This window comes from Cladophialophora carrionii (genome assembly GCF_000365165.1).
Source record: "Cladophialophora carrionii CBS 160.54 unplaced genomic scaffold supercont1.1, whole genome shotgun sequence".
NCBI classification, from domain to species: domain Eukaryota; kingdom Fungi; phylum Ascomycota; class Eurotiomycetes; order Chaetothyriales; family Herpotrichiellaceae; genus Cladophialophora; species Cladophialophora carrionii.
In genome coordinates, this window is record NW_008481816.1 from 3,004,330 (window position 1) to 3,027,435 (window position 23,106).

The following is a 23,106-nucleotide window of genomic DNA, read 5'->3' on the forward strand; positions in this document are numbered from 1 at the left end:
GTCCTCCAGAAGTTGAGACAGCCTCCTCGTGGTATACATGTCATCGTCATAGAATGTCCTTCGCTTCATCTATCTCAGTCCCATCCACATTGTTGAGAGAGTGTTGACTAGCCGGCTCTGTCGCGGAACGGACAAGTCTATCAGCCAGGAGACAAGGCCCTTTATCGGTCGTTACGAGCCCAGGTCAATTCACCCCGGCCTCCTGGGACCCCTGGCGCACACTTTGACTTCAGGTCGTATGGCTCAACCAAGGACCTTCAATCCGCCCTTGGTTTTCGGCTGCTTCTTCTGCACTCCACCATTTTGCACCTTTCCATGCCCGCCAGCACCCTTGCCTTTATTGTTCTGCTTCACTGTCGTGGGACGCACGTCCGTATTCGCCTTCTTAATTGTAACCGGATGGCTGCCTATATATTTGCCAGCCATATCCCTAGCAGCCCGGAAGTAATCATCTCCGTCGGCAAAACTTACGAATCCGTAGCCTTTTGATTTCGTGGTTCGCTTGTCGCGAATGACGCGGGCTTTCTGGACGGAGGGGTACTGCGCAAAAGCCTTGAGCAAGGAGTCGTCGGTCGTTTCGCCTGCCAGGTTGCCGACGAAGATGCGGAAGTGAGCGGGATCCCATTCTAGAAGTGTTGGGTCGGTCCACGTCGATCCACCGCCGCTACGGAGAACGGTTTTGGGCGTGTCATCCTTGCTGTGTGGCGTGGAATCTTTCTGGGAAGCGGACGTGGTTGCGCTCGAGGACGGAATGTTATGCGACGCTGCCGAAGACTTTGTGGTAGTGGTGTTACCAGCATTGTTACTCATGTAAGCGGACTGCCATTGCTGGATTTGAGCTTCGTATTCGGCGTCGTAACCAGCATATGGACTTGCAGAGGATGCAGCATCTGACGTTGGGACGAAGGGATTGCGGATTTGAGGAGCACTCGAGTATGAAGATTCATATTGAGGCTGCGCTCCCGGCGGTTGATATGGCGCTCCCGAGGTATAAGTCGCTGCAGGGGGAGTGGGAAATTGTGCTGGGCTGCTCGTGCGATAGGTGTTCGCGACCGACCGAGGCGCAAACGCTGTGATCGCAGGTTTAGCTACGTTGCTCGCAGCTGGTTTGAACGCCGGTCCCGCACTAAAGGCTGAAGGTGGCGGTCGCGCAGGAAGCGATGCAGGAGGCTGAGCGGTGTTTAGACCTGGAGGCGGAGGGTACGACATGATGAATATGTGAACTGGAAGTGAGATTGCTGGTGTCAGTGACGTACCAGATGCCCCTCTGAAGCCGATCTTGTAGCACAACAAGCGATGCTCGCTGTGAGACCACAAAGACGCGAAGCGTGTTGAAAGATACGTATGCGCGAGTGTACTCTTCTACGTCCAAAGTCGAAGTCGAGAAAGTTGCTGTCGCAGGACTTGTAATTTGGTCAGTGGCCGCGGCCTTGGGTCAACAGCGAGATACGAGGGTACGCAGGCATTCAGGAAGTGGCATCGCCAGACAAAGCAGTGGAAGGTGTGGCGGGGCGCTAGATCAAAACTAGTATGGATGCTCACGTGACGGGTTGGACAAATCGGCCCAATCGTTCTGCACGAGCAAATTTTCATTGTTGGTTTCAGATTCGGTCGCGCGGAGTTTCCTATCTTCCTCATCGATTATTGATTCAAGGGCGACTGTCAACTAAAATGGCCCTGGTTGCCTCCTGAGACTGTCACGCTGTGCAGCGCTGGCAGGTCAGGAGGCCTTTTAACTTCGAGAGCTGTCAAACAAAACCGGCCGACAGCAGCAGCTGGTGTTGGCAGACCCGGCCGGCTATCTTCGGATTTGCTGAGGACTGCGATCCCGGCAATCGCAGCGTCGCCCATCACTAATGCTTTCCCGTTCTTCATTGCTGAGTCAACTGCCTTGTGGTTATTCACGAATCCCCGCAGCACATGGCTTTCGTGCGGGTTGTTGCTGGCTTGTTCAGGCTTCATTCACGACATCAACGTAATCGCAATCGTGAAGTAGACGCTTCATTGGGGAACTGAGCGTGCCTCGATGAGTGGTCGAGAGGCATGGCCTGAGTAGTCAGCCGGCGGAGGGCGACTCAGTGCCCAAGGTTCCGATGGCTACTTGACTGCCCCTCCATGGAGCCCGTCTGCGAGAATTTGTTTGGTGGGGTTTGAATGCCTGTCCGTTGCCTGCGGTAATCCAGCTGCCAGCTCTAATCAACATATTACCGCCAATTCCCGTCCTGCTCCTTCCTTTCCTCTTTCTAACCATTCGTGACTCTCGTCTTTTTCGGTGCATTAGACAGAGACTCGATTGAAGCCGTAGCCTTCTTCAACTTTGCCTCGATCTACTCTCCACACCAAGCCAACAGCCGATTCAACCGTCAACATGTCGGGCCCAGTGTAAGTCCCACCCTCCGAGAGCGACGTCTTTGACCTTCCCACCAAATTTCCCACCCTTTACCCGAGTGTCATGCATTTCCTTGGTGATTGCACCGATTGACGAGCAGGATGCTAACTCTAGAGCGCGACTGGCTGGCCTCAAGGTCGGCCCTGCGCAGTCGGAACCCAGTGGTGATTTCGGTCTCATTGGCCTTGCGGTCATGGGCCAGAATTTGATCTTGAACGCTGCCGACCACGGTTTCACCGTGGTTGCGTTCAATCGCACCGTATCCAAGGTCGACCGCTTCCTTGAGAATGAGGCCAAAGGTAAGTTGCAACGTCGGGTTCGCGCCCGATTTCCGGCTAACATGAAGCGCAGGCAAGTCCATTGTCGGGGCCCACTCGATCGAGGAATTCGTTTCCAAGCTCAAAAAGCCCCGCCGTATGATGCTTTTGGTCATGGCTGGCCCTGCCGTTGACGACTTCATCGAGAAGCTGCTGCCGTTTTGCGAAAAGGGCGATATCATCATCGACGGTGGAAACTCCCACTACCCCGACTCCAACCGCCGTACCAGATACCTTGCCGACAAGGGCATTCGATTCGTCGGAACTGGTGTCTCCGGTGGTGAAGAAGGTGCCCGTTATGGTCCTTCCCTCATGCCCGGTGGTAACGAGGAGGCCTGGCCATACATCAAGGACATCTTCCAGAGCATTGCCGCCAAATCCGATGGCGAGCCCTGCTGTGACTGGGTCGGTGACGAGGGTGCTGGCCACTACGTCAAGATGGTCCACAATGGTATTGAGTACGGTGACATGCAGTTGATTTGCGAGGTGAATCAATCCTCACGTGTGTTTCTGGATGGCCACTGACCCCACTTCAGGCCTACGACATCATGAAGCGAGGCCTCGGAATGAGCTACGCCGAGATGGGAGAGGAGTTTGCCAAATGGAACAATGGCGTCCTCGACTCGTTCCTGATCGAAATCACCCGCGATGTCCTCCGCTTCAACGACGATGATGGCAAGCCGCTTGTGGAGAAGATCCTCGACTCCGCTGGTCAGAAGGGTACCGGCAAGTGGACTGCTATCAACGCTCTCGATCTCGGAATGCCGGTCACCTTGATTGGCGAGGCTGTCTTTGCCCGTTGCTTGTCTTCGATCAAGGAGGAACGTACTCGTGCCGAGAAAGTCCTCAGCGGTCCCAAGCCCACTTTCACCGGTGATCGTGCTGCGTTCCTCAAGAACCTCGAACAAGGCCTTTACGCGTCCAAGATCATCTCCTACGCCCAGGGTTTCATGTTGATGCAGACCGTAAGTTTGATATTCAACTGCATCTGAGGTGCACAAGTACTGACACTTTGGTGCAGGCTGCCAAGCAATACGGCTGGAAGCTCAACAAGCCATCCATTGCCCTCATGTGGCGTGGTGGCTGTATCATTCGGTCAGTCTTCTTGAAGGACATCACCGCCGCCTACCGTGCCGAGCCCGATCTCGAAAACCTCTTGTTCAACGACTTCTTCAACAAGGCTATCCACCAGGCCCAGGAAGGCTGGAGAGACGTGGTGGCATATGCAGTCAAGGCCGGTATCCCCATGCCTGCTTTCAGCACCGCTCTGGCCTTCTTCGACGGGTACCGCACCAAGGATCTCCCAGCCAACTTGCTCCAGGCTCAACGTGACTACTTCGGCGCTCACACCTTCGTCATCAAGCCCGAGTACGCCAATGAGAAGTACAAGTCCGGCGACCACATCCACGTCAACTGGACCGGTCGTGGTGGGAACGTGTCTGCTTCCACTTACAACGCATAGACGCATTTATGCATTCATACAGGCATCAGTCTGGTGGTCTCTTCAGGGACGAGATAAAGGAACGCGCTTGCAGCATCTCTGCGCGCAGCCGTTTTCGTAAGGTCTCGGGTGTACATCCACGGCATAGATAGTGTTCATATTGGGCTTTGTTGTGCCGGGGGTCAATAAAAAGTGATGCTGCCGAGCTTGCCCCTTTCCGGGATTCGGTGAATCCCAAGTCCGATCGGCCAATCAGCAGCGGTACTGTGGACGGCTCGAGTCGTTGTCCGCAGTTCCCTCCAGCGAAATAAGTTCGTCCACCAAAGCGCAACGCCAACGGCAACCGCACCTGCACCCGCACCTGTCAACTGCGGCACCTCGCGCTCATCGACTTCTTGGGGTTGTTGACCTGCGCTTTTCATTTTCTCTTCTTGTAATTTGCTTTTTGCTTCCTCGATCGCCTTGCGACCATTCGCATCTTGGCGCCCGGCGTATTCGTTTGGCTTTGGATTTTGGGCGAGCGAGCATCGTGACTGCCGGCACGAGCCTGGACAGGCGCCGCCTCATCACACCGACAACGAGTCGGGACTGTCAACCAACCTCGTGCGCGCTTCTCATCGCGGAGAGCTGGCCACCTGCGGCACCCCTGCAAAGGGACGCTCATCGTCGTGATAGCCCCATCACCGGACGGAAGTCTTGCCTTGCATGAGGATGGCAGCCGACAGCAAGCGCCAGAATGCAGGAACTAGAGTGCCGGTTGCTTTGCCCAAGGGCGAGCCATCTCAGCCCGCAGCGTCCTCGGTTTCGCAGGATGTGAGTCTGCAGCAAGCTATTGGGAGCCGGTAAGGCAGCGTCGGAAGTGCAGGATGGCTCGTCCACTTTCGCTGACAGTCCGACAGAGTCCGCGTTACCACAGCCGTACCGAACCAGGCTACTCTGGAAGGCAGCGTTTACACAGCCGATCCTCTGACCAACCTACTTGTCCTCAACATCAGCGCGGCCACTGGCGCGTCTTTGACCTCCGCCTCTCTTGTTGCCCCTGCCGGCACCTACCGAATCATTCCGATCTCGCAAATCAGCAGCTTTCAACTGCTCTCGCTTCCTCAATCCTCCTCCGAGCCGACTCCTAGTTCAGCCTTCAACGCAGTCGATACCAATGCTGTACAAGCGCGGCTTGCTAAAAACATAGCCGCGCAGCAAGCGGCTCAAGCCCGGGTCGGTCCCAAGGGCACCAGCCCCGTTGATCAGGCTCTTTTTGATTCGCTTTCAAGGACCCATCCAGCTCGCTGGTCAGGCAATGTCATGATAATCTCGGACACTTTCCTGATCGAGAAGCCCTACGGCCAGTCAAATGTTCGCCATATTGATGGTCAGAGCGTCGGCGATCTGGAGCGGATGAGGAAGGTGGTTGACATGGAGCGGAATAAGATCACATTGAGGCTGGCAAAAGGCTCGCTTGATGGGAAAATTGGGTCTGACTCCTCGCTTGGCAAGGCTGCTACGAATACCGGGATGAAGAAGGGTGGATGAGAGGAAGGACGGGTTTTACGAAGAAATCACCAGCTGATTGCTGGAAAGCGCTCCTGGAGAATACGAGCGAGAAACCCTTGGAGGCCTTGATCTGAGCTTCATGGTCGATACACCTACCCGAAGGTGTTGTCACAGGCTATTGCGGTGCTAGGACGTTGGAGACTCTACCAGGATATCCCTCTGCGCCATTTGGAGCCTCAAGAACCTGCACTGGTCTTCCGATCAGCATGCCTCCATACAACTGTCTCTACCACCTCCACATCATCATGAAGGGTTGTACTTTGGCCGCGGAGGGTGGTCGATTGGTGTCCGCTTTGACTGAGAAGTCACCAGGAGCCACGGATGGGCTGACTGTAGCTTGAGGCAGCTGTGTAGCAGTCTTGCTTGGCTGGCCGGAATTCAATTCACAACGGTCCGGGTTTCTGTCTTCATCGTGCCATCCACATCCTTCTCCTCTGCCCCACATTATCATGCCACATGTGTCCGATCCAATCCAGCTACGAGGCTATCAGCCCTACAAGCCAAGAAATTTCAAGTGCCACTACTCCACGAACTGAACGGAATAGAGTTGGGGCCTCCTTTCGACTTCAGCCTCGCGAGCTTCTTCCATGAACAAGTAAGTGCGAAGAAGGACTTGATCACCGCGCGGCATTTTGGGGCCTCCAACATCATCCAGATAGCGGTCCGCATGGAACGAATGGCCATCGCCCGGCTGTCTAGTGTGCGTGGGCGTCAGTACTTTTCCCGAAGATACTATGTGTCTTGCACATTTAGTCGAAGAATTCCCCGCGCGCGTCTAAGTAATCGAGTAAAGAAGTGCAGTCCGGCGGTGTTAGCCTATACCGATGGTTACGCTGCCACGAGGCCGCGGACTTTGGGCCCCCCGGAGCTCGTCGACTGCCATTGCCATTGCCATTCTGCTTAGCGCACATGTATAGCAAGTGTCTACTATGTACGCGGCAATAACGACAACGCCTGCCGGGGTCTGTTGTTCGGTTTAAACGAGAAGGAGATATCTCTAGAAAATAAGACCACTGTAATACTGTGGACCACACCTAACAAGTCGGTTGTTCGGTTTGACCGAGATGGAGATATCTCTAGAAAACATACGACTATATCATACCACACCTACCCTACGAGACGGAACTTGACGAGCGCCTAATCCATCGTCGTGAGTCGTAGCCGTGGATCTATGTACTGTGTAGTCAGCCTTTGCGAAGTGGCAGCAGCTGTGACGCGATCGTGAAGTCACTGGTGGTGCTGGCAATGAGGAGGACAGGGACACATTCGGGGCCGTCGCGTCGACTCGTAAGTACGTAACTAACTGCTCTCCCGCGAGGTCCACACGAAATAATTAGCACCGGGAAATACTGGGTAATGTGTCGTGGTTCGGGCTCAGCGCGTGGCGAAATACAGTACTAAGCTCGAGAGTCACGGTAACCCTCACCTTTCCACCTCCCGGGCCCTTGGGACGCGGCACAAGGCAATACAGTAGTCATGGGGAGAGGAGATCTAGTAAGCTGCAACAGTGAACGTACTCCCTACGTACTTGATTCTAGGGGCCTAAGGGAACCGGTGTCGGCGGATGACGTCGATAAGGACCTAAGTGCTTCGAGATTGCAGAGTTCAGTAGAGGCAAGGAATACCGCGCCAAGCGGACAATACAAGACAAATAAGTGAGGAGCAGGAGGACACAGGCAATGCCGCCGACGGCAGTGGCATATACATAGTAGCTGGTTCGCCAGGAACGAGCTGTAGGTAATTAACACCTCGACAGATGGGTATCAGTGGGATGTACTCCGTACGGAATATAAAGACTGCCTAGCCGGAACAATGTAGAGGACTAGTTTTGGAGAGCGAGGAGGAAGAAAAGCAACCCTGCTGGGTACACAGTAGAGATGCAATTGGCGGAGATGGAGGAGATGGCGGAGGTTCTGTGGTACAGCACCGCGGTACTCTGGTCAGGGCTGGCGGTAGCGAACGCTGCCGGTCGGAATGAGTCTACAAAGTACGGAGTACAAAGTACAGAGTAACCTGGCAGGAACCGCGTCCAGCCTGATACATAAACACTAGGGCTGATGGGCTTGTGGCAGATCGTGCTTCACGCTGTGTCGGGTATAGCGGCGAGAGTGGGTAGTTCGCTCGTGAGGCTGTCACGCCAAGAAACCAGCTTCCTACCAGATTAGGAAATACCTGCGAGGCACCCACGCACCGCTGGAGAGGGACGTCCCGAGAAATGCGCCGGCTCTTAGGTTCAGACACAGGCCATTCCCGCATTCTGGACACATACTGTACTGTGTCCAGTAACATGGTCTTCATCGGAGGAGAGGGAAACGAGCAAGGCATGATCAGAGTATATCTGGTAAGTTGTTGGATTTCTCAGGATCAAATGCTCCAGGGCTGCGATTCGTGTGTGAGACAGGTCGATCAGTCCGCTCTACACAGTATACAGTACCAGGACACGCGACACTGGCTCTCGGCCTGGTGGAGAGACTAATTGGCTATCATGCCACATGGGTTCCAAGAGATGATTGTTACGGACGGAAGGGACGCTCCACAAGGGCTTCTCATTACATTCGCTTATAGCTTCATAGCTCGGTAGTTCATCACTAATCATTCGGACCACCACCACCATCGCTTACAATGATGGTCATAAAACCGGGATGGAAAGCCAGTAATTAGTCCTGGGAGACTCCGTCCAAGCGTACCAAGAATTGCGGCTCCTGCTACGAAGTTCTTTTCGGCCTCTTTCGCTCAATCGCACCCCCATTTAGACAGTTATTTTCTTGCTGGGTCCCAAAAACTAAGATACGTATCACTGTGCCCTTTGAACAGCGCCCCTTGCCCGCTCCGGGAATGTTTTCATAGATCACATCCTCTGACCTCCAGCGTCTCCTCATCACGTCACATTTAGTCTTGGCTGCAAACCGTTCAGGAGGATGAAGAGGGAGGTGAGCACTGCTCCGGAAGGGTGCGCTGTCGTCGCTTACTCCACCGGCCTTGGTTTTGTGGGTACCATGTAGGTTCTTTTGAACATCGACAAGTAGCCCCGAGCTCGCCGGTCGCAGAGTTGTGGCGGTCAGCACTGCTGCTTGTATTTCATGTCAAAAGGTGCAATATCAGCATTGGTCACCCTCGCCCAGTGGAACAGGTCGGCGGTGAGTTCTCCGACAGCAATCGAGTCTGAGATAATATGCAGAGTTGCCCATGGTTGCTGCCAAGCTCATCGTCTAGGCCGACGTGGTGGAATGTTGATATTTGACAACCTCGGTGATAGGTGGGACGTGGTGAGAGCACCTTGAGGGAGGGCCACTACTGTGTATGGCTTCCTGATGGGCCTGTCGCACTCTGAAGGGGTTGTTCTTCGTGCACAGTACATGGCGGCTGTTACATAACCGCGAACACCCACAGCCAACCCGAAACAGGAAGAGTTAACTCGCTCTATGGACGGCTTGTAATAGAGCTCAGTAAACTACAAGGACTGGAATGTACATAAGGGGTTAGTGGCTAGTATTTGTTGTATAGTGTGCCTGTACAGAGTACATATGCCTGTGCAGTTAGCCGAGGGTGCCTGTGCAGGTAGTTAATCCCGACTAATCAGTCCGGCGTTTCGGTAAAAAGACCGAGCTACTCCGTACTTTGCACTCCGGCAAGGCGATACCCACGCAATGAATTTGGTTCGCCAGCACTACCGAGGATACAAGGTACAGCATTAGCTGATATCTGAAGAGAACGGTCGTTCGTATGTACAGAAGATGGGGAGGATGCCTACACCCTAGATCGGACAGTACCAGCCCGTCAATTCTGGCCGAGTAAATCTTTATCACCCTCAAAACCCCACGGTCCAATCCCCTCTCGTCACTCTCTCCAGGTTAATGGCCGCAGAGACGTACGCAAGGTGAGAGAAGGCCTGGGGCGTGTTGCCTAGCTGCTCGCCACTGATGGCAATTTCCTCCGAGAGCATCCCGACGTGGTTTCGGAAGTTTGTGACGGTCTCGAACATGCTGTTTGCCGTGTCAAAATACTTGCGGTCGTACTTGCCTGCGCGGATGAGCGATTCGATGAGCCAGAGCGTGCACATGACAAATGTGCCTTCACGGCCGCCAACACCTTAGCAATTTGTCAGTAAGTGTCGATACATGAGGTGACGTAGGGAGAAGACGTGATCATAGGGAAAGTAAGTGGCAGGCACGGAGAAGGCACGGGAGAAATACCATCGTCTGTTTGTTCGTGGTCGTAGCGGAAGACAAATCCGGCAGATGTGAGGCCTCCTTTCTCAGGCGTCCGAAGGATGCGGTCGAGCGTGCCGACGAATTGGGGATCATTAGGAGCAATGAAAAACACCAATGGCGCGACTAGCACGGCCGAATCCAGCGTGGTGTTCGATTCGTAGCTTTGCACGAAGCTATTGAGCTGGTAGTTGAACCCTTTCTGCATGACTTCCTCGTATATCGTGTCGCGTGTCTCCAGCCATTTGTTGCGATTCGGACACGGGAAATTGCGCTTTTCTGAGAGCCGCAACGCGCGGTCGACGGCCACCCAAAGAAGCATTTTTGAATAGGTGAAGTGTTGTTTGCGGCCGCGGACTTCCCAGATAGACATATCCGGTTGGTTCCACACGCGGCAGACGAAGTCGGTCAGATAGCGGATATCGAGCCACTGGGCGTAGCAGATGGGTTTTCCATGTTTATTGTACAAGTAGATTGCGTCCATCAGTTCACCGTAGATATCAAGCTGAACATGGTCTGTCGCTGCATTGCCGATGCGGACGGGCACGCTGTCTTGGTAGCCCGAGAGGTGATCAAGCGTGAGCTCGGGCAAATCGGTAGAACCATCGATACCAAACATCAGAGGCAAGTGATGTATTTCCCCTGGCCCGGCCGCTTCGGCCGTTTTCCGCCATTCTGCAATTCTGGCAAAAATGAAGTTGATGTACGCTTCGGCCTCTGCCGGAAAACCCATCTTCAAGAACACGTAGACTGTAAAGCTGGAGTCTCGGACCCAGGAGTATCGGTAGTCCCAGTTTCGAGGACCGCCGATCGCTTCCGGTAGAGAGAAGGTTGGGGCAGCGCATATGGCACCGGTGGGATCGTAGGTCAACAGTTTCAGGATCAGCATGCTTCTTTCGACTTCCTGTTGGAAGCGACCACGGTACAGGCAAGATCGGACCCAGCTGGTCCAGAACTTGTACGTCTCGTCTTCGAGATTGACCATAAGATCTTTTGTAAGATGAGGACCAACACGACGGTTGCACATGATCATATAGACTTGTTGGCCTTCTTGGAGTTCGAAGTGAGCCCGACAAGAACGCATCTCGTTTTTGCTTGCTTTGCCGTCCTTGGGCTTTGCCAATTCGAACATTGCGGGGGAGTGGCTGAGTGGCTGTTCATGTGTGCAGTATGTTGCGAAGAAGTCTGGGACGTCTTTGGGGTCCGTGTTGTCGTTCTCATGAGGAACCCAAGAGATTTTTTGATGGTATGTGCCGTCCTCGCGTTTGACCTGCGTGGTCTTCATCGAGCCTTGGTCGCGAGCATAGTCTGGTCGCGGACAAAGCTCAATGTCGATTGACATCTTTCCGCGGACACACTCCAATTTTCTGACTAGGGTTGAACCACTCCATTTGTCCCTGAGCACCTTGTTGTGTGTTGACAGGGCGAAGAAGTCGGTCAGGTCTACCACCCCGTTCTCGTCAATCCACTTGGTCTGCAAGATGTTTGAGGAGCCGCGATAGTTTTGCTTGCGAACCGTGGCATCCCGCGGACTGATGCTCCAATGACCTCCGTCACCTTTGGAGGTGTCGAGGACTTTGGCAAAGACCGACGGCGAGTCGAACTGAGGCCAGCACATGAAGTCGATGCTCCCATTCTTGCCCACCAGGGCGCAGGTCCTCATGTCCCCGATCAGACCATAGTCCTCAATCTGCTGAGGTTTCGCGAGCAGTGGTGCGTCGCCCATTGTCGGACAGTCGAAGTGGACTTTTTGTTGTATGGTCAGATTGGTGTTCTGTGTGGTAGAGTAGGAAGCTGTTCCAGTGTCAACCCGCGCTGAGAAGTGACACAGTAGCCGGTGGTGACGGACTGCAAAAGGCCTCGTGAGAAAGCTATGAGAAGTGTTTCAAATGTGTATCACGAGGATGCACCAAAAGAGAAAGACGAGGATGACTAACGCACGGCAACACGAAGTGTGTGAAGCAAAAAGCAATTTACCTAATTCATCGAATTGGAAAGACTGTGGGGGGAACTGTGCGATAATGGCACAAAGCGCAGTCCTGGTCGTCGATGTGCTACGTAATGTGGTGATGATGTCGACTTTCACCCACTTTTCCAGGCTCGCAATGATGATGATGGAGTTCTCTGTGCAGTTGATAGCGAGCGAGACAGTCGGATATCCAGATCCGACACTAGCAAAAGACGGCCAATACGATTAAACGATAAGATCGCGCATGCCGAGTAGGGCTGAGTTCCAGTCCGGAGCAGATCCCTGATTGCTCGCTGGCCCCTTGTCTGAGTTGCCTCAACACCCTCCGCAAGATCCCAGTGTCATCGTTCTTACTGTATGTAGATCAGGCTGCCCGTCGCTCACTCGCCCTCTGTCACTCCTTCCCTCTGACCTTCCATGACTCGACCGTTCCTCGCGGCAGCCTCACGTCCTTCCCATGGACACACCATCCTACACCGACCGCGTTTCAAGACCGTCCTCCGCCGCACCACCTGCTCCAGCCGACGAGAATATCCTTGTCCTCAACTCTCGTCGTAAGTACAGACGGCGAGGTACAGGCTCCGTGTCCGAGTCGAAAAGCGAAGGCTCAGAAGATGAGGCAGGATCCATGTCGGAATCAGAAGAACACGAATTAGGTCTGTTGGACTCGGATGTTGACGGCGATGCCGACGCAGAGACCGGCCTGAGTCCACACGACAGACGCAGATACATCAAGAGGAAGAGGCGGCGAGACGGGCTCGATGCAAGGATTGCTGGCGCCGCAGGCATATCCAAGGATGAAGCGAGAGAGGCAGACAAGAACGTCTTGCGCAACCTGATTATCAACGCCGTCCTCATAGGCCTGTGGTACTTCTTCTCTCTCGCCATATCCATCGTGAGTCTGGTGCTCTGGTTTGCTGGTCGTGACTGACTGTTGCAGTACAACAAGATGATGTTCTCATCCGACCACCTCGACTTCCACTTCCCCCTGTTCGCAACTTCGCTCCACATGGTGGTCCAGTTTATATTGGCTTCTTCTGTCCTCTTAGCGTTCCCATCATTACGACCATCCGTCCCCCGGAACCCAGACGGGTCACAATCTTCCAAACCACTCGTTACGCCGTTATTCTATTTCACACGGCTCGTGCCAACAGGCACTACGACATCGCTCGACATTGGACTCGGCAACGCCTCCCTCCGATTTATCACCTTGACCTTCTACACAATGTGTAAATCGTCCGTCTTGATCTTCGTCCTCGTGTTCGCCTTCCTCTTCCGCCTCGAAAAGCCGTCGCTAAAGCTCATACTCATCATCCTCACCATGACGCTGGGCGTGCTCATGATGGTCGCCGGCGAGACGGCATTTCACGCCCTCGGCTTCGCGTTGGCCATTTCTGCTTCCTTCTTCTCCGGTTTCCGCTGGGCATTGACGCAGATCCTCCTCCTCCGCCATCCCGCGACGTCAAACCCGTTCGCGACAATGTTCTTCATCGCGCCAATCATGTTCGTCACGCTGTTCTTCATTGCATGCGTCTCCGAAACACCCTCGGCCGTCATCACGGGTCTGTTCCTCCTGTTTAGGGAACACGGAGTCCTCAAAGCCCTGCTCCTGCTGATCGTCCCGGGCTGCATTGCCTTCTGCATGATTGCCAGCGAGTTCACACTGCTCCAACGCACAAGCGTGGTGACGCTCAGTATTTGCGGCATCTTCAAAGAAGTCGTCACCATCAGTGCCGCCGGGATCGTCTTCCACGATGAATTATCCGTGGTGAACATCTCGGGCCTGATAGTCACCATCATCAGCATCGCCAGCTACAATTACCTGAAGGTTGTCAAGATGCGAGAGGAGGCGAGGGAGAAAATGAAAAAGAGGGACGAGCTGAGATATCACGAGGTGGATGAAGAGGATAATGGTCAAGGTGACACGCCGAATTCAAGCTCGGCACCATTGATCCGCGATGTAATAACTGCTGAGCCCGAGCCGGACACATCTTCAAGGCCTGCCTCCCGTTCGAATCTCATGGCGAACGGCGTTCTGGGTTCTTCAGCAAAGCGAAAGGAAGCGATTGAGTGAAAGAACTTTTCTTATTATCCTAGACTGGATTGATAGGCTTTGAGCATCCACCAATGAATGGCATGTTCGCCCCAATGTCGGCGCTCCGCTTCGTGCCTCTGATCCCAAGTGTCCTCTTCCATCATCTCATTCCAGCCTGCCATGTGTCTCGTGTTCCCGTTCATCATTCCTGACCCGTGTCTCGTGTCGTTGCACTTCAGCTCCCAGCTGGGCAGATTCCTCCCAATTTCAATGCACCGCTTCGTTCAGTTTTCGTTTGATTCCATTATGTCCTCTTGGGGAACATCTCTGGTTTGCCATGCAATTCTGTTGCTCTCTCAGCTGCGGACTAGATCGGGGCAATGCGGCGCTTCGGTTTGTAGATTCCATTATGTCCTCTTGGGGAACATCTCTGGGTTGCCCTGTGTATTCTGTTGCTGTCTTTCAGATGCAAGCTGGGTTGGTCGGGGCAATGCGGCGCTTCGTGCTTCGTTGATTCCATTATGTCCTCTTGGGAACATCTCTGGTTTGCCCTGTGTATTCTGTTGCTGTCCTTTGGCTGCAGGCTAGTTCGAGGCAGCGCGGTGCGGTGCAGTGTTTTCCTTCGTTTGATTCCATTATGTCCTCTTGGGAACATCTCTGGTTTGCCCTGCAAAATGTGTTGCTGTCCTTTGGCTGCGGGCTGGTTCGAGGCGGTGCGGTGTATTTTCCGTAGTTTCATTCGCACATTGATCTGTCTATCAGCTTCCAAACGTCCTCTTCTGACATCTCTGGTTCTTGCGTGTTTTCGCTCTGTTCTTCAGTCGCTGGCTGGGTCCACTGGGGTTGAATCTGGCCTTGCTGTTGTTGCTGAATGCGGCCTTGCTGTTGTTGCTGTTGTTGGATCTGACCCTGCTGTTGCTGTTGAGGTTGCAGCAAATTCGCGAATGGGTTCGTGTTTGTGTTCGTGCTGGTGTTCGTGGTGGTCTCTGTGCTGGTGTTTGTGTTTGTCTTGGAGTGGGTGTTCTGTTTCTTGACACCTTGATCCTGCGGGGCCGTGCGCTTCACGCCTGCAAACTTGCGAGGACTGCCGGGCGCTTCTTCTTGTGGTGGTTGCAGCTGCGCTACCTTGGCTTCTGCAGCGTCCGCCTTCTCCTTGTACATCATCGCCGACATGCTTGAAGCTTCAGCCTGGTTCGACAAAGCGCGGTTCAGCTGCTTGAGTTCCTCCATCTCAGACACTGTCTGCTTGAGTTCATCGATTTCGTCTTTGAGAAAAGCGTTCTCAACCAGTGCCTCGTTGTCTGCCTCGTCGACCGCAGTCTCGATCTGATCCTTGAGGTCCTGGATCTCTTTCGAGAGCTCCCAGATCTTCTCCCTATTGTCGCGGTTTTCTCGTTGGAAAGCTTCTTTTTCGTTCTCTACCCCCGCGTTAACCGTCTCGGTCTTATTCTTGAGGTCCTGGTTTTCTTTCTCGAGCTTCGAGATCGTTCTCATGTTCTCCCACTTTTCCTGTCGGAGCGCATCTCTTTCTTCCTGGTATTCGTCTATCTCGGCGAAGAGTTCTTTGATGCGGTCGCCTTGTAGATTCAGTCTCTTGTTCAGATCGTCAATTTGACGCTGCCGAAATTCAGCTGCTCTGCTAAGTTCTGAAACTGATGTGCTGGCTGATCGTGCTGTAGACACTTGGCTCTGGAAGCTCGAGATGCTGGAACCAAGTCTGCTGGTACGATGTAGAGAAGGGGTTTGCGGTGTAGAAGGAGATTGTGATGTTGCCGGGGTTGGAGTTGTTTGAGGCTCGACCTCCATGGTGTCCGAGCGTGAGACAGAAGCTGGCGTAGAGGCTGTTGCAGGATTTGCCGGATCGACCTCCATGTCCTCTGGAGGCGCCATGGTCAGCTCTTCGATCGTTGCCAGATAGCCCTTGATTTCGCTGTCCTTGGATCGACAGTATTCTTCTGCTTCTTGGAGCTTCTTCTGAAGGTCGCGCTTCTGTTGGTCGGCCTGGCGCTGATTCTCCTGAATCTGCCGTTGCCGCTGCTCTCTCTTCGCCTTCTCACTGTCGCGCTCTCTCTCGGCTTGCTCCTTCTTCCTCAGCTCTTCTTGAGCTTGGTGGTAGGCGTCGTCTCGGCCCTTTCGGAGCCGCTCCAGATCGTTCGCACAGGCGACCAGCTTCTGGGCGTTCTCTTCTCGACACCGATCTGCCTCCTTCCAGTATGCATGCCACTGCCCCACGGCGGCAGTGGACTTTTCGAGGTTTTCTTTCACCTCCTTGAGCTCGCCCCGGGCGGCCCGAAGTTCTTGCTGGGCGGATTCCAGCCCCGCATTGGCTCTTGCCGCCGCGGTCTTCTTCGCCTCTTCCAGCTCGGCGGTGACGTCCGCCAGCTCCTGCTTCAGGACCGCCCTTGCCGACTCCGCCAGCCCAACCTCCGCCTTCAGTTGGGAATTAGCTGCCTTCAGAGAGGCAGCTTCTTCTTCCAACGTCAGAACGTTGGCTCTCAAGGCCTCTTCGGCAGCGGCCTTGCCACGGACAGCTGCCTCAACCTCCGCCACGCCACTGTCGGCGGCGGCGGCGGGCAAGGCAATTGCTGCGGCAAGGCGCTCCTCGAGCACCTTGATCTGGGCGTCCTTCGCGACGATGTCGTCGGCGAAGTCGGCATTTAACTTGGCGATGTCGCCAAGGTCCTCCTCCGCTTGCGCTTCTTGGTCCGCAAGCGTCTTCTTGAAGTCCGCCTTCTCGACTTCCAGCTTACGCTGGAGCGCATCGGCTCGCTCCTTCTCAGACGCAACGGACCACAGAAGACCGGCCTTCTCGTTGCTGGCAGCAGCTCTCTCCGATGCGAGGGCAGTTGTTAAAGCTTCGACTTGCGTATGAAGCTTTTCGGTCGCATCGGCGTCGGAAGTGTTCGCGGTCGCCGTGTAAACCAACTCCACCCAATCATCTTTTGGCAGTTGCGAGATCCATAATGCCAAGATCGTCAGTGATATGATAATGGCCGGTAGAGATGATAGGATGTCTCTCGTGAAGGACGGAAGGAGGAATTGTTGGAAAGGTCTTTGAGGCATGATAGGCAATCCTGAGACGTCTTGTTTGCGAAAGCTGTGAAGTGGAGGTCTTTCTCTGAGAATTGTGAAGAGGTGACTTTGTGTCCGAAAACTGTGTAGCGGGGAGGCCTTTCTCTGAGAGCTGTGAAGAGGTGGGTTTTTCTCTGAGAATTGTGAAGGGTTGACCTTTTCCTGAGGACCGGCAAAGAGGTGATCTTTCTCTGAGGGTTGTGAAGAGGCGGTCTTGTTTCTGAGAACTGTAGAGAAGAGGGCTTTTCTCTAAGAGCTGTGTTTTGGTGATCTTTCTCTGAGGACTGTGAAGAGGTGACCTTTCTGTGAGAACGGTGAAGAGGTGATCGTGTTTCTGAGAACTGCAGAGAGGAGTTTTCTTCTGAAAAGTGTGGATGGTGATCTTGCTCTGAGAACGGTGAAGAAGTTATCTTTGTCTTAGGAGTTTGAAGACGTGATCTTTCTCTGAGAACTGTGAAGAGGTGACCTTTCTCTGAGGACTGTGAAGAGGTGACCTTTCTCTGAGAATGGTGAAGAGGTGATCGAGCTTCCGAGGACTGTAGGGTGGTGATCTTGTTTCTGAAAGCCGTCGAGAGGAAGTCTTTTTCAAAAAAGTGTGAAAGGTGATCTTGCTCTGAGAATCGTGAAGAAGTGATTTTATTTCAGGAGTATGATGAAGACGTGATCTTTCTCTGAGAAGGGAAGAGGAGGGATCGTAGAAGATTGTGCTGGAACTCAGTCCGAAGGTCACCGGCGCTTGAAGCTCTGGTGAGGTCACCGACGCAGGATCTCGCACAGAAAACGGCTGAGATAGCGCTTCGGTGAGAAGAAGAAGTTCTTGAAAAAGTTGAGATTGAGCAAATAGCAGGTGCAATTGAGGAGCTTGCAGTAGCAGAGGTTGTGGAAGAGGTTGAAGGTGTTCGAAGAAGTGGGAAAACATGAAAGAGAAAGGTCACTCACAGAACTGCCTCGACTGATTGCGGGTTGTAGGTGAAGACAGAAGGCTGCCAAGCGGCGGTGTGATATTTGCGGCTTCACCATGAATGAGGTGCCTGAATAACATCCTGCCAGACCCGATCACAACAATAGCGGATACAGTACAATCGCTGTTATTGAGTCCGCCCAGACCGAGCTTGAAGGGCTCCGGTCTCCGACGACGTTGAAGAGTGTCCCTTTTGAAAAATCAGGATGGTCGATATTCAAATGAACAAGTTCAACCTGATAATGTCGCTCTCCACCGTGGCCACCAGCTCTACTAGTCGCCTAACAGTGGCTGGCGTTCTCCCTTGCCGTTTCCGCGCCCATTCTTCCGTTTCCGCCGCTTTTTCTTCTTCGAGTCATCTTCGGGACGGTCGTTCGGATTGTCTTGGTTACCGCCTCGAAGTTTTGTGGTAAAGTAGTTCTTGCTCTCGTCATATGCATGCTGCCCCTTGTTCGCCCCAGAATTGTCTTCCTCCTCGTTCGACTCGCTGCTCGATGTCATCTCAAGGACTACCTTCCGGAATCCGTTGGTGTCGACAATGTTTTCCGTGATACTACCACTCCTGGCAGGACCTTTGTGATGGTAGTAAGGGCTTCTTGACTGCTGCCGGGATTCGGGCAAGCTTCCTACGGTGCTTTGACTGCCCATGGTCCTGACTGATGGCCGTTCTTGATTTATATCTTGGACAGGAGTGCGAGGGTGTTCGAGATCGGTTTCCAGTGGCGGCCCTGCTTGGACCGCTTTATTGGCGCTGTGCGGTCTTCTTTCACTCGGCGAGCCGGATATGGTATCATAACCCTGCTTCAAGGCTTGCACGCCACCACTGGCGTTTTTACCGCCAGAACTGAGCAAACCTTCTCCGATGCCACTCTGATATTCCGAGGCGGATTCCGATATGCGGCGGGCAGGAGTTTGCCGGCCGTCCGGCTTCGACGTGGTTCCGGTTCCTGGCTTGATCTTCACTGTGTTGTATCGGGTCGATCGCGGCCTGCTGGCCAAGTTGGATGGACCGAGATGCTTCAGGTGCTCCTTGACTTCGTCTGTGCTTGCAGTTCTCCGACCAGGTTTATTCTCTCCACCCACACTGTTTGCACTTGAGCGTCTCCTAGCGCCCACAATGTCCTTCTTTTTGGGCGGATTGTCCGCCGTCTTGGCCCGTTGAAGATCATCTTGCGAAAGTATTTCGCTTTCGGCAATATCGACCAAGTCTGGAGCGGCGCCATTGACGGTTGAAGGCTCGTCAGGAAGGATAAACGTCTTTGGAATGCGCCTGAATGGCGCTGCCATTGATCGGCGAATGGCTTTGTGTACGTCAACAAAGACGTCAGATTCATCCACGATTTCCTCCCCAATCAGCTCTTCGATCACGTCTTCAAGCGTCACCACGCCAATCGCACCATGGTCCTCGCCTGGATACTCGGACACAAGCACCATGTGAGATTTGCCCTCCTGGAAAAAGTTGACAATGTCAAGGCAGCTCGTGTCAGGACGTGTTTCTGGCAGGGTAGCTAGGGCGAAGTCTCGGACTGGTTTAGCGTCTTCAGGGTCATAGGTGATGAGCATCTTCACAAGCAGCATGCCGACAAAATTGGAGTCATTGTCTGGGTGGTGAATGGGTATTCGGGAATATCCTTGGGACAGAACCTCGTCCATTGTGGCTTCATCGAGGACATCATCGAGCGACAAAGTGAAGACATCGTCCATCGGCGTCATGATACTGCCGATAGGCTTGTCCTTGAGGTCCAGGACTGCACTAATAATGGTCACCTCATCCGCATTGAGTTGTTGTCCGGCGTCCCCCAAGCTCCTATGCAGGGAGACAAGTGTCTTCAATCCCGCCTTCTTGTACGTAGTTCCATGATCTTCTCCCAGCAGGTAATCGAGGAGCTTAGCGGTCGGCCATCCGACAGGAGCTAGGAGCCACATGAGGGCCTGGACAAATGGTGCCATAAAAGCACCAATTGGCAAGCCGTAACGAACGCAAACGGACTGAGGGGCAATTTCGCCGAAGATCACTTCGCGTCATCAGCACAGGACTTCAACGGACGGAGACGAGAAGGGGAGGACATACCAATAAGCACAGTCGAACCCAGAACAGCAGGCCATCCGCCACCGAGGGACCGATCCAGCACGATGGGTAAGGTCTCGTTCGTGATGACATTGCTCAACAGCAAAGTGACAAGAACCCAATGCTTCCCACTGCGAAGCAATTTTAGCACCTTTGCAGCATGCGCCCTCTCTTTGCCTTCACCAGAATCCTTTATAACCTGGAGATAGATCTCATCCTATGGGCGAATATCAGTGTCTGAATATGACACGGGGGCATCCTTGCACTCACTTGACCCATCAACGCTATTGTCAGACCCGCAAACGCTCCACCTAGCAGCACCAGCACCGCTGCGACAGTCAAGTATATCCATAGGCTTGGATCATCTGCAGGTTTTGCCTCTGGTTCGTCGGCTGCAGAGAATAGGTCTCTTGCGAGGAGCGGTGCGGCTTGTACAATTGGTAACCGTCCGAGCGAAAGGAAGAGGGCCTTTGCAAGGCCCAGGATCAGTGGCCGCCGGGCCAGGTACGAGTTCGTGGTTCGTGTGTTCATACTGCGATCAGAGCTGAGAGTTCGACTTCGACATTTTCAATGGTTGGTAAGAGCTTCTTTCAGTGTTCAATCGTTTCGTACCACGTTAGGGGGGTGTGGTTCGGGGGCGACGGCAGATCAGAAGCTATGCGTGTTGATCTGAATCTGTCGTCCACGTGAAAGAGGTGAGTCGGGTGGTTGTGGGTAGAGAGTTGAATGATTGGCGGAGCGAGCGGCTTCGCAGCAGACGACGATGGAAGGTTTGTGGAATCGCTTTCATAAGTATTACGAGGACAGACCTTCGGAGTACGGGCGTCTACTCAGCCGCAGATTAATTTGAGCTTGAGGACTCCGAATGGAGTACTATGAATGCCTATTTGATGCTCGACGAAGCTTGTAATAGACGAGACTTGTGGTAGGCTGCACCACAGCTCTACACAGTATTCAGTCCATCTCCGCCTTTCACTAGCATCGTTTACGCGTCATTGTCCACGCAGGCCAATGGGCTGTCAAGGACGCAATTTCGACGAGCTAGCTACGGGCGAGTAAACGACCTTCCAATGGTAGTGACGTTCGCCTCCACGAGCCGGCACCGGCGTCGTCGCAGGGTGGATGCCGGGCTGCCCGCCACTCACTGAACCAGACGCGGTTATCCTCGGCATCTTCTTCCAGTCATGACAAGGAGGTCTTCAAAAGCCCACAGTTTCCTCTGCGTACTTGCTGACCTCGACGCAAGACAATCTCCCGAGCATTCACAATGTTTGCATGCCGGAGAAGCGGCTCTGTTGTCAGGACGCTGAAGCCGACAGCAATACAGCTTCGCCATGCAAGTCAAGCACCCTCGACCGCCCAACTAAACAAACCCATCGACTTCAAAAAGACAGCTATTCTACACCAATCACAAACCAGTGCTCGGTCAGCCTTCGGTCTCTCGCAAGATGCCCCGGTCGACTGGGTGAATCTTCATGGCGCCATCAATGCTTCTTTGCATCACGCCTTGAAGACCGACGAGAATGTGCTTTTGTTTGGAGAGGACGTCGCATTCGGCGGCGTCTTCCGATGTTCAAAGGGGCTGAGCGACGAATTTGGCACAAGCCGAGTTTTCAACACGCCACTATCAGAGCAAGGAATTGTTGGGTTCGCCATTGGGTGCGCAGCTGAGGGCATGAAACCAATTGCAGAGATCCAATTCGCAGATTATGTCTTCCCAGCCTTCGACCAGTTGGTCAATGAAGCCGCCAAGTTTCGATACCGGGAGGGCGGGACTGGTGGAAATTGTGGCGGGCTCGTCGTCCGAATGCCATGTGGGAGTGTCGGACACGGCGCTTTATACCACTCGCAAAGCCCAGAGTCGCTATTCACGCATATTCCGGGTTTGCGAGTGGTGATGCCGCGATCACCAAGTCAAGCCAAGGGTCTTCTGACAGCATCAATCTTGAGCTCGCGCGATCCCGTCATCTTCATGGAACCGAAAGTCCTGTATCGCGCAGCAGAGGAGTTCGTCCCGAGAGACCCGTACACTTTACCACTCGACAAGGCCGAAGTCCTGAAAACAGGCAAGGACCTCACAGTCGTCTCTTACGGCCAACCACTTTACCTCTGCTCGGCCGCAATCGAAGCCCTAGAAAAGGAGATCAAAGGGCTGTCTATTGAGCTTATCGACCTTAGGGCTATCTACCCTTGGGATCGGGCCACGATCATGGAAAGTGTCAATAGGACAGGCCGCGCAGTCGTGGTGCACGAGAGCATGTACAATGCCGGTGTAGGCGCAGAGGTCGCTGCAAGTATCCAAGAAAGGGCCTTCCTCAGGCTTGAAGCGCCCGTGGCAAGAGTCACTGGCTGGAGTACTCATCCTGGATTAGTATTTGAGAAGTTCAATATTCCGGATATAACAAGTGAGACTACCTGGCCTTCGTGAAGGCAAGACAGGCTGACTGTGCTCTAGGAATATACGACGCGATGAAGAGAACCTTGGAGTATTGAACTCAGTTGAACCAGGTTCTATGCGGGCATTAGGACCAGAAAGTGACACTTGCTGGGAGTCCCAGATGCTGCCTCCCTCTGTGATAGGATGCGCTAGCCTGGTAGCATACAACGAACTGATCTCGCGGAGTTCCGCAGACCGGAAGCCAGGCCGGCCATAGCTAGCAAGGCGCCGGTTCGTACGCCAAGCAATTGAGATTATACTGCCGTGGAGAGCCACAAGCAGCTTGGGGCTACAGAGTCATCCTCAACAAAACAACCGGTCGAGGTCACGGGAAGGAGTGCTAGGCCCGGCCAGGAATGCAATCAGACCAGGCTTGTCCGCTCCGACATGTGGAAATGAAGGTGACAGGGTTACTATTCCATGCATGGACAATGGGTGGGCAATGGAAGACGGGAGTCTGAGAGACAGTGCTGGCATGTACAAAGTCGATGCAAATCGACGAGTGTGAAACGCGAACACGCTTCGCTGCTCATAACAGGCAAATGCCGAGCACTTCTGAGAGTACTGGTGACGAAGAGATGCATTTTCTAACCCGGAGCACAATTCATTCTATCCAAACTGGCCGAGCAGATCGTATCTAAGCGCGAGACCGCATTCA

At 53.7% G+C, this 23,106-nt stretch overlaps 8 protein-coding genes across 8 annotated transcripts; 4 read left to right on the plus strand and 4 right to left on the minus strand.

Annotated features, from left to right (window-relative positions):
• Nucleotides 1–243: 243 nt before the first annotated feature.
• On the minus strand, nucleotides 244–1,209 carry G647_01064 (uncharacterized protein; the record flags this gene model as incomplete). Its single annotated transcript, XM_008724465.1, has 1 exon — nucleotides 244–1,209. One exon carries the CDS (start codon nucleotides 1,207–1,209, stop codon nucleotides 244–246), a length of 966 nt encoding a protein of 321 aa, XP_008722687.1.
• A 1,373-nt stretch (nucleotides 1,210–2,582) lies between these two features.
• G647_01065 (6-phosphogluconate dehydrogenase, decarboxylating 1) lies at nucleotides 2,583–4,168 on the plus strand (the record flags this gene model as incomplete). The annotated part of the gene is made up of 4 exons (XM_008724466.1): nucleotides 2,583–2,688; nucleotides 2,741–3,192; nucleotides 3,243–3,671; nucleotides 3,728–4,168. 4 exons carry the CDS (start codon nucleotides 2,583–2,585, stop codon nucleotides 4,166–4,168), a joined length of 1,428 nt encoding a protein of 475 aa, XP_008722688.1.
• Nucleotides 4,169–4,858: 690 nt separating this feature from the next.
• Nucleotides 4,859–5,677, plus strand: G647_01066 (uncharacterized protein; the record flags this gene model as incomplete). The annotated part of the gene is made up of 2 exons (XM_008724467.1): nucleotides 4,859–4,989; nucleotides 5,047–5,677. The coding sequence occupies 2 exons, from the start codon at nucleotides 4,859–4,861 to the stop codon at nucleotides 5,675–5,677; spliced, it is 762 nt and encodes a 253-aa protein (XP_008722689.1).
• A 3,829-nt stretch (nucleotides 5,678–9,506) lies between these two features.
• Nucleotides 9,507–11,632, minus strand: G647_01067 (uncharacterized protein; the record flags this gene model as incomplete). The annotated part of the gene is made up of 2 exons (XM_008724468.1): nucleotides 9,507–9,787; nucleotides 9,892–11,632. 2 exons carry the CDS (start codon nucleotides 11,630–11,632, stop codon nucleotides 9,507–9,509), a joined length of 2,022 nt encoding a protein of 673 aa, XP_008722690.1.
• Nucleotides 11,633–12,332: 700 nt separating this feature from the next.
• Nucleotides 12,333–13,949, plus strand: G647_01068 (uncharacterized protein; the record flags this gene model as incomplete). Its single annotated transcript, XM_008724469.1, has 2 exons — nucleotides 12,333–12,770; nucleotides 12,816–13,949. The coding sequence occupies 2 exons, from the start codon at nucleotides 12,333–12,335 to the stop codon at nucleotides 13,947–13,949; spliced, it is 1,572 nt and encodes a 523-aa protein (XP_008722691.1).
• Nucleotides 13,950–14,645: 696 nt separating this feature from the next.
• Nucleotides 14,646–16,973, minus strand: G647_01069 (uncharacterized protein; the record flags this gene model as incomplete). The annotated part of the gene is made up of 1 exon (XM_008724470.1): nucleotides 14,646–16,973. The coding sequence occupies one exon, from the start codon at nucleotides 16,971–16,973 to the stop codon at nucleotides 14,646–14,648; it is 2,328 nt and encodes a 775-aa protein (XP_008722692.1).
• Nucleotides 16,974–18,216: 1,243 nt separating this feature from the next.
• G647_01070 (uncharacterized protein) lies at nucleotides 18,217–20,542 on the minus strand (the record flags this gene model as incomplete). Its single annotated transcript, XM_008724471.1, has 3 exons — nucleotides 18,217–19,958; nucleotides 20,015–20,228; nucleotides 20,282–20,542. 3 exons carry the CDS (start codon nucleotides 20,540–20,542, stop codon nucleotides 18,217–18,219), a joined length of 2,217 nt encoding a protein of 738 aa, XP_008722693.1.
• Nucleotides 20,543–21,278: 736 nt separating this feature from the next.
• On the plus strand, nucleotides 21,279–22,439 carry G647_01071 (uncharacterized protein; the record flags this gene model as incomplete). The annotated part of the gene is made up of 1 exon (XM_008724472.1): nucleotides 21,279–22,439. The coding sequence occupies one exon, from the start codon at nucleotides 21,279–21,281 to the stop codon at nucleotides 22,437–22,439; it is 1,161 nt and encodes a 386-aa protein (XP_008722694.1).
• Nucleotides 22,440–23,106: the final 667 nt, after the last annotated feature.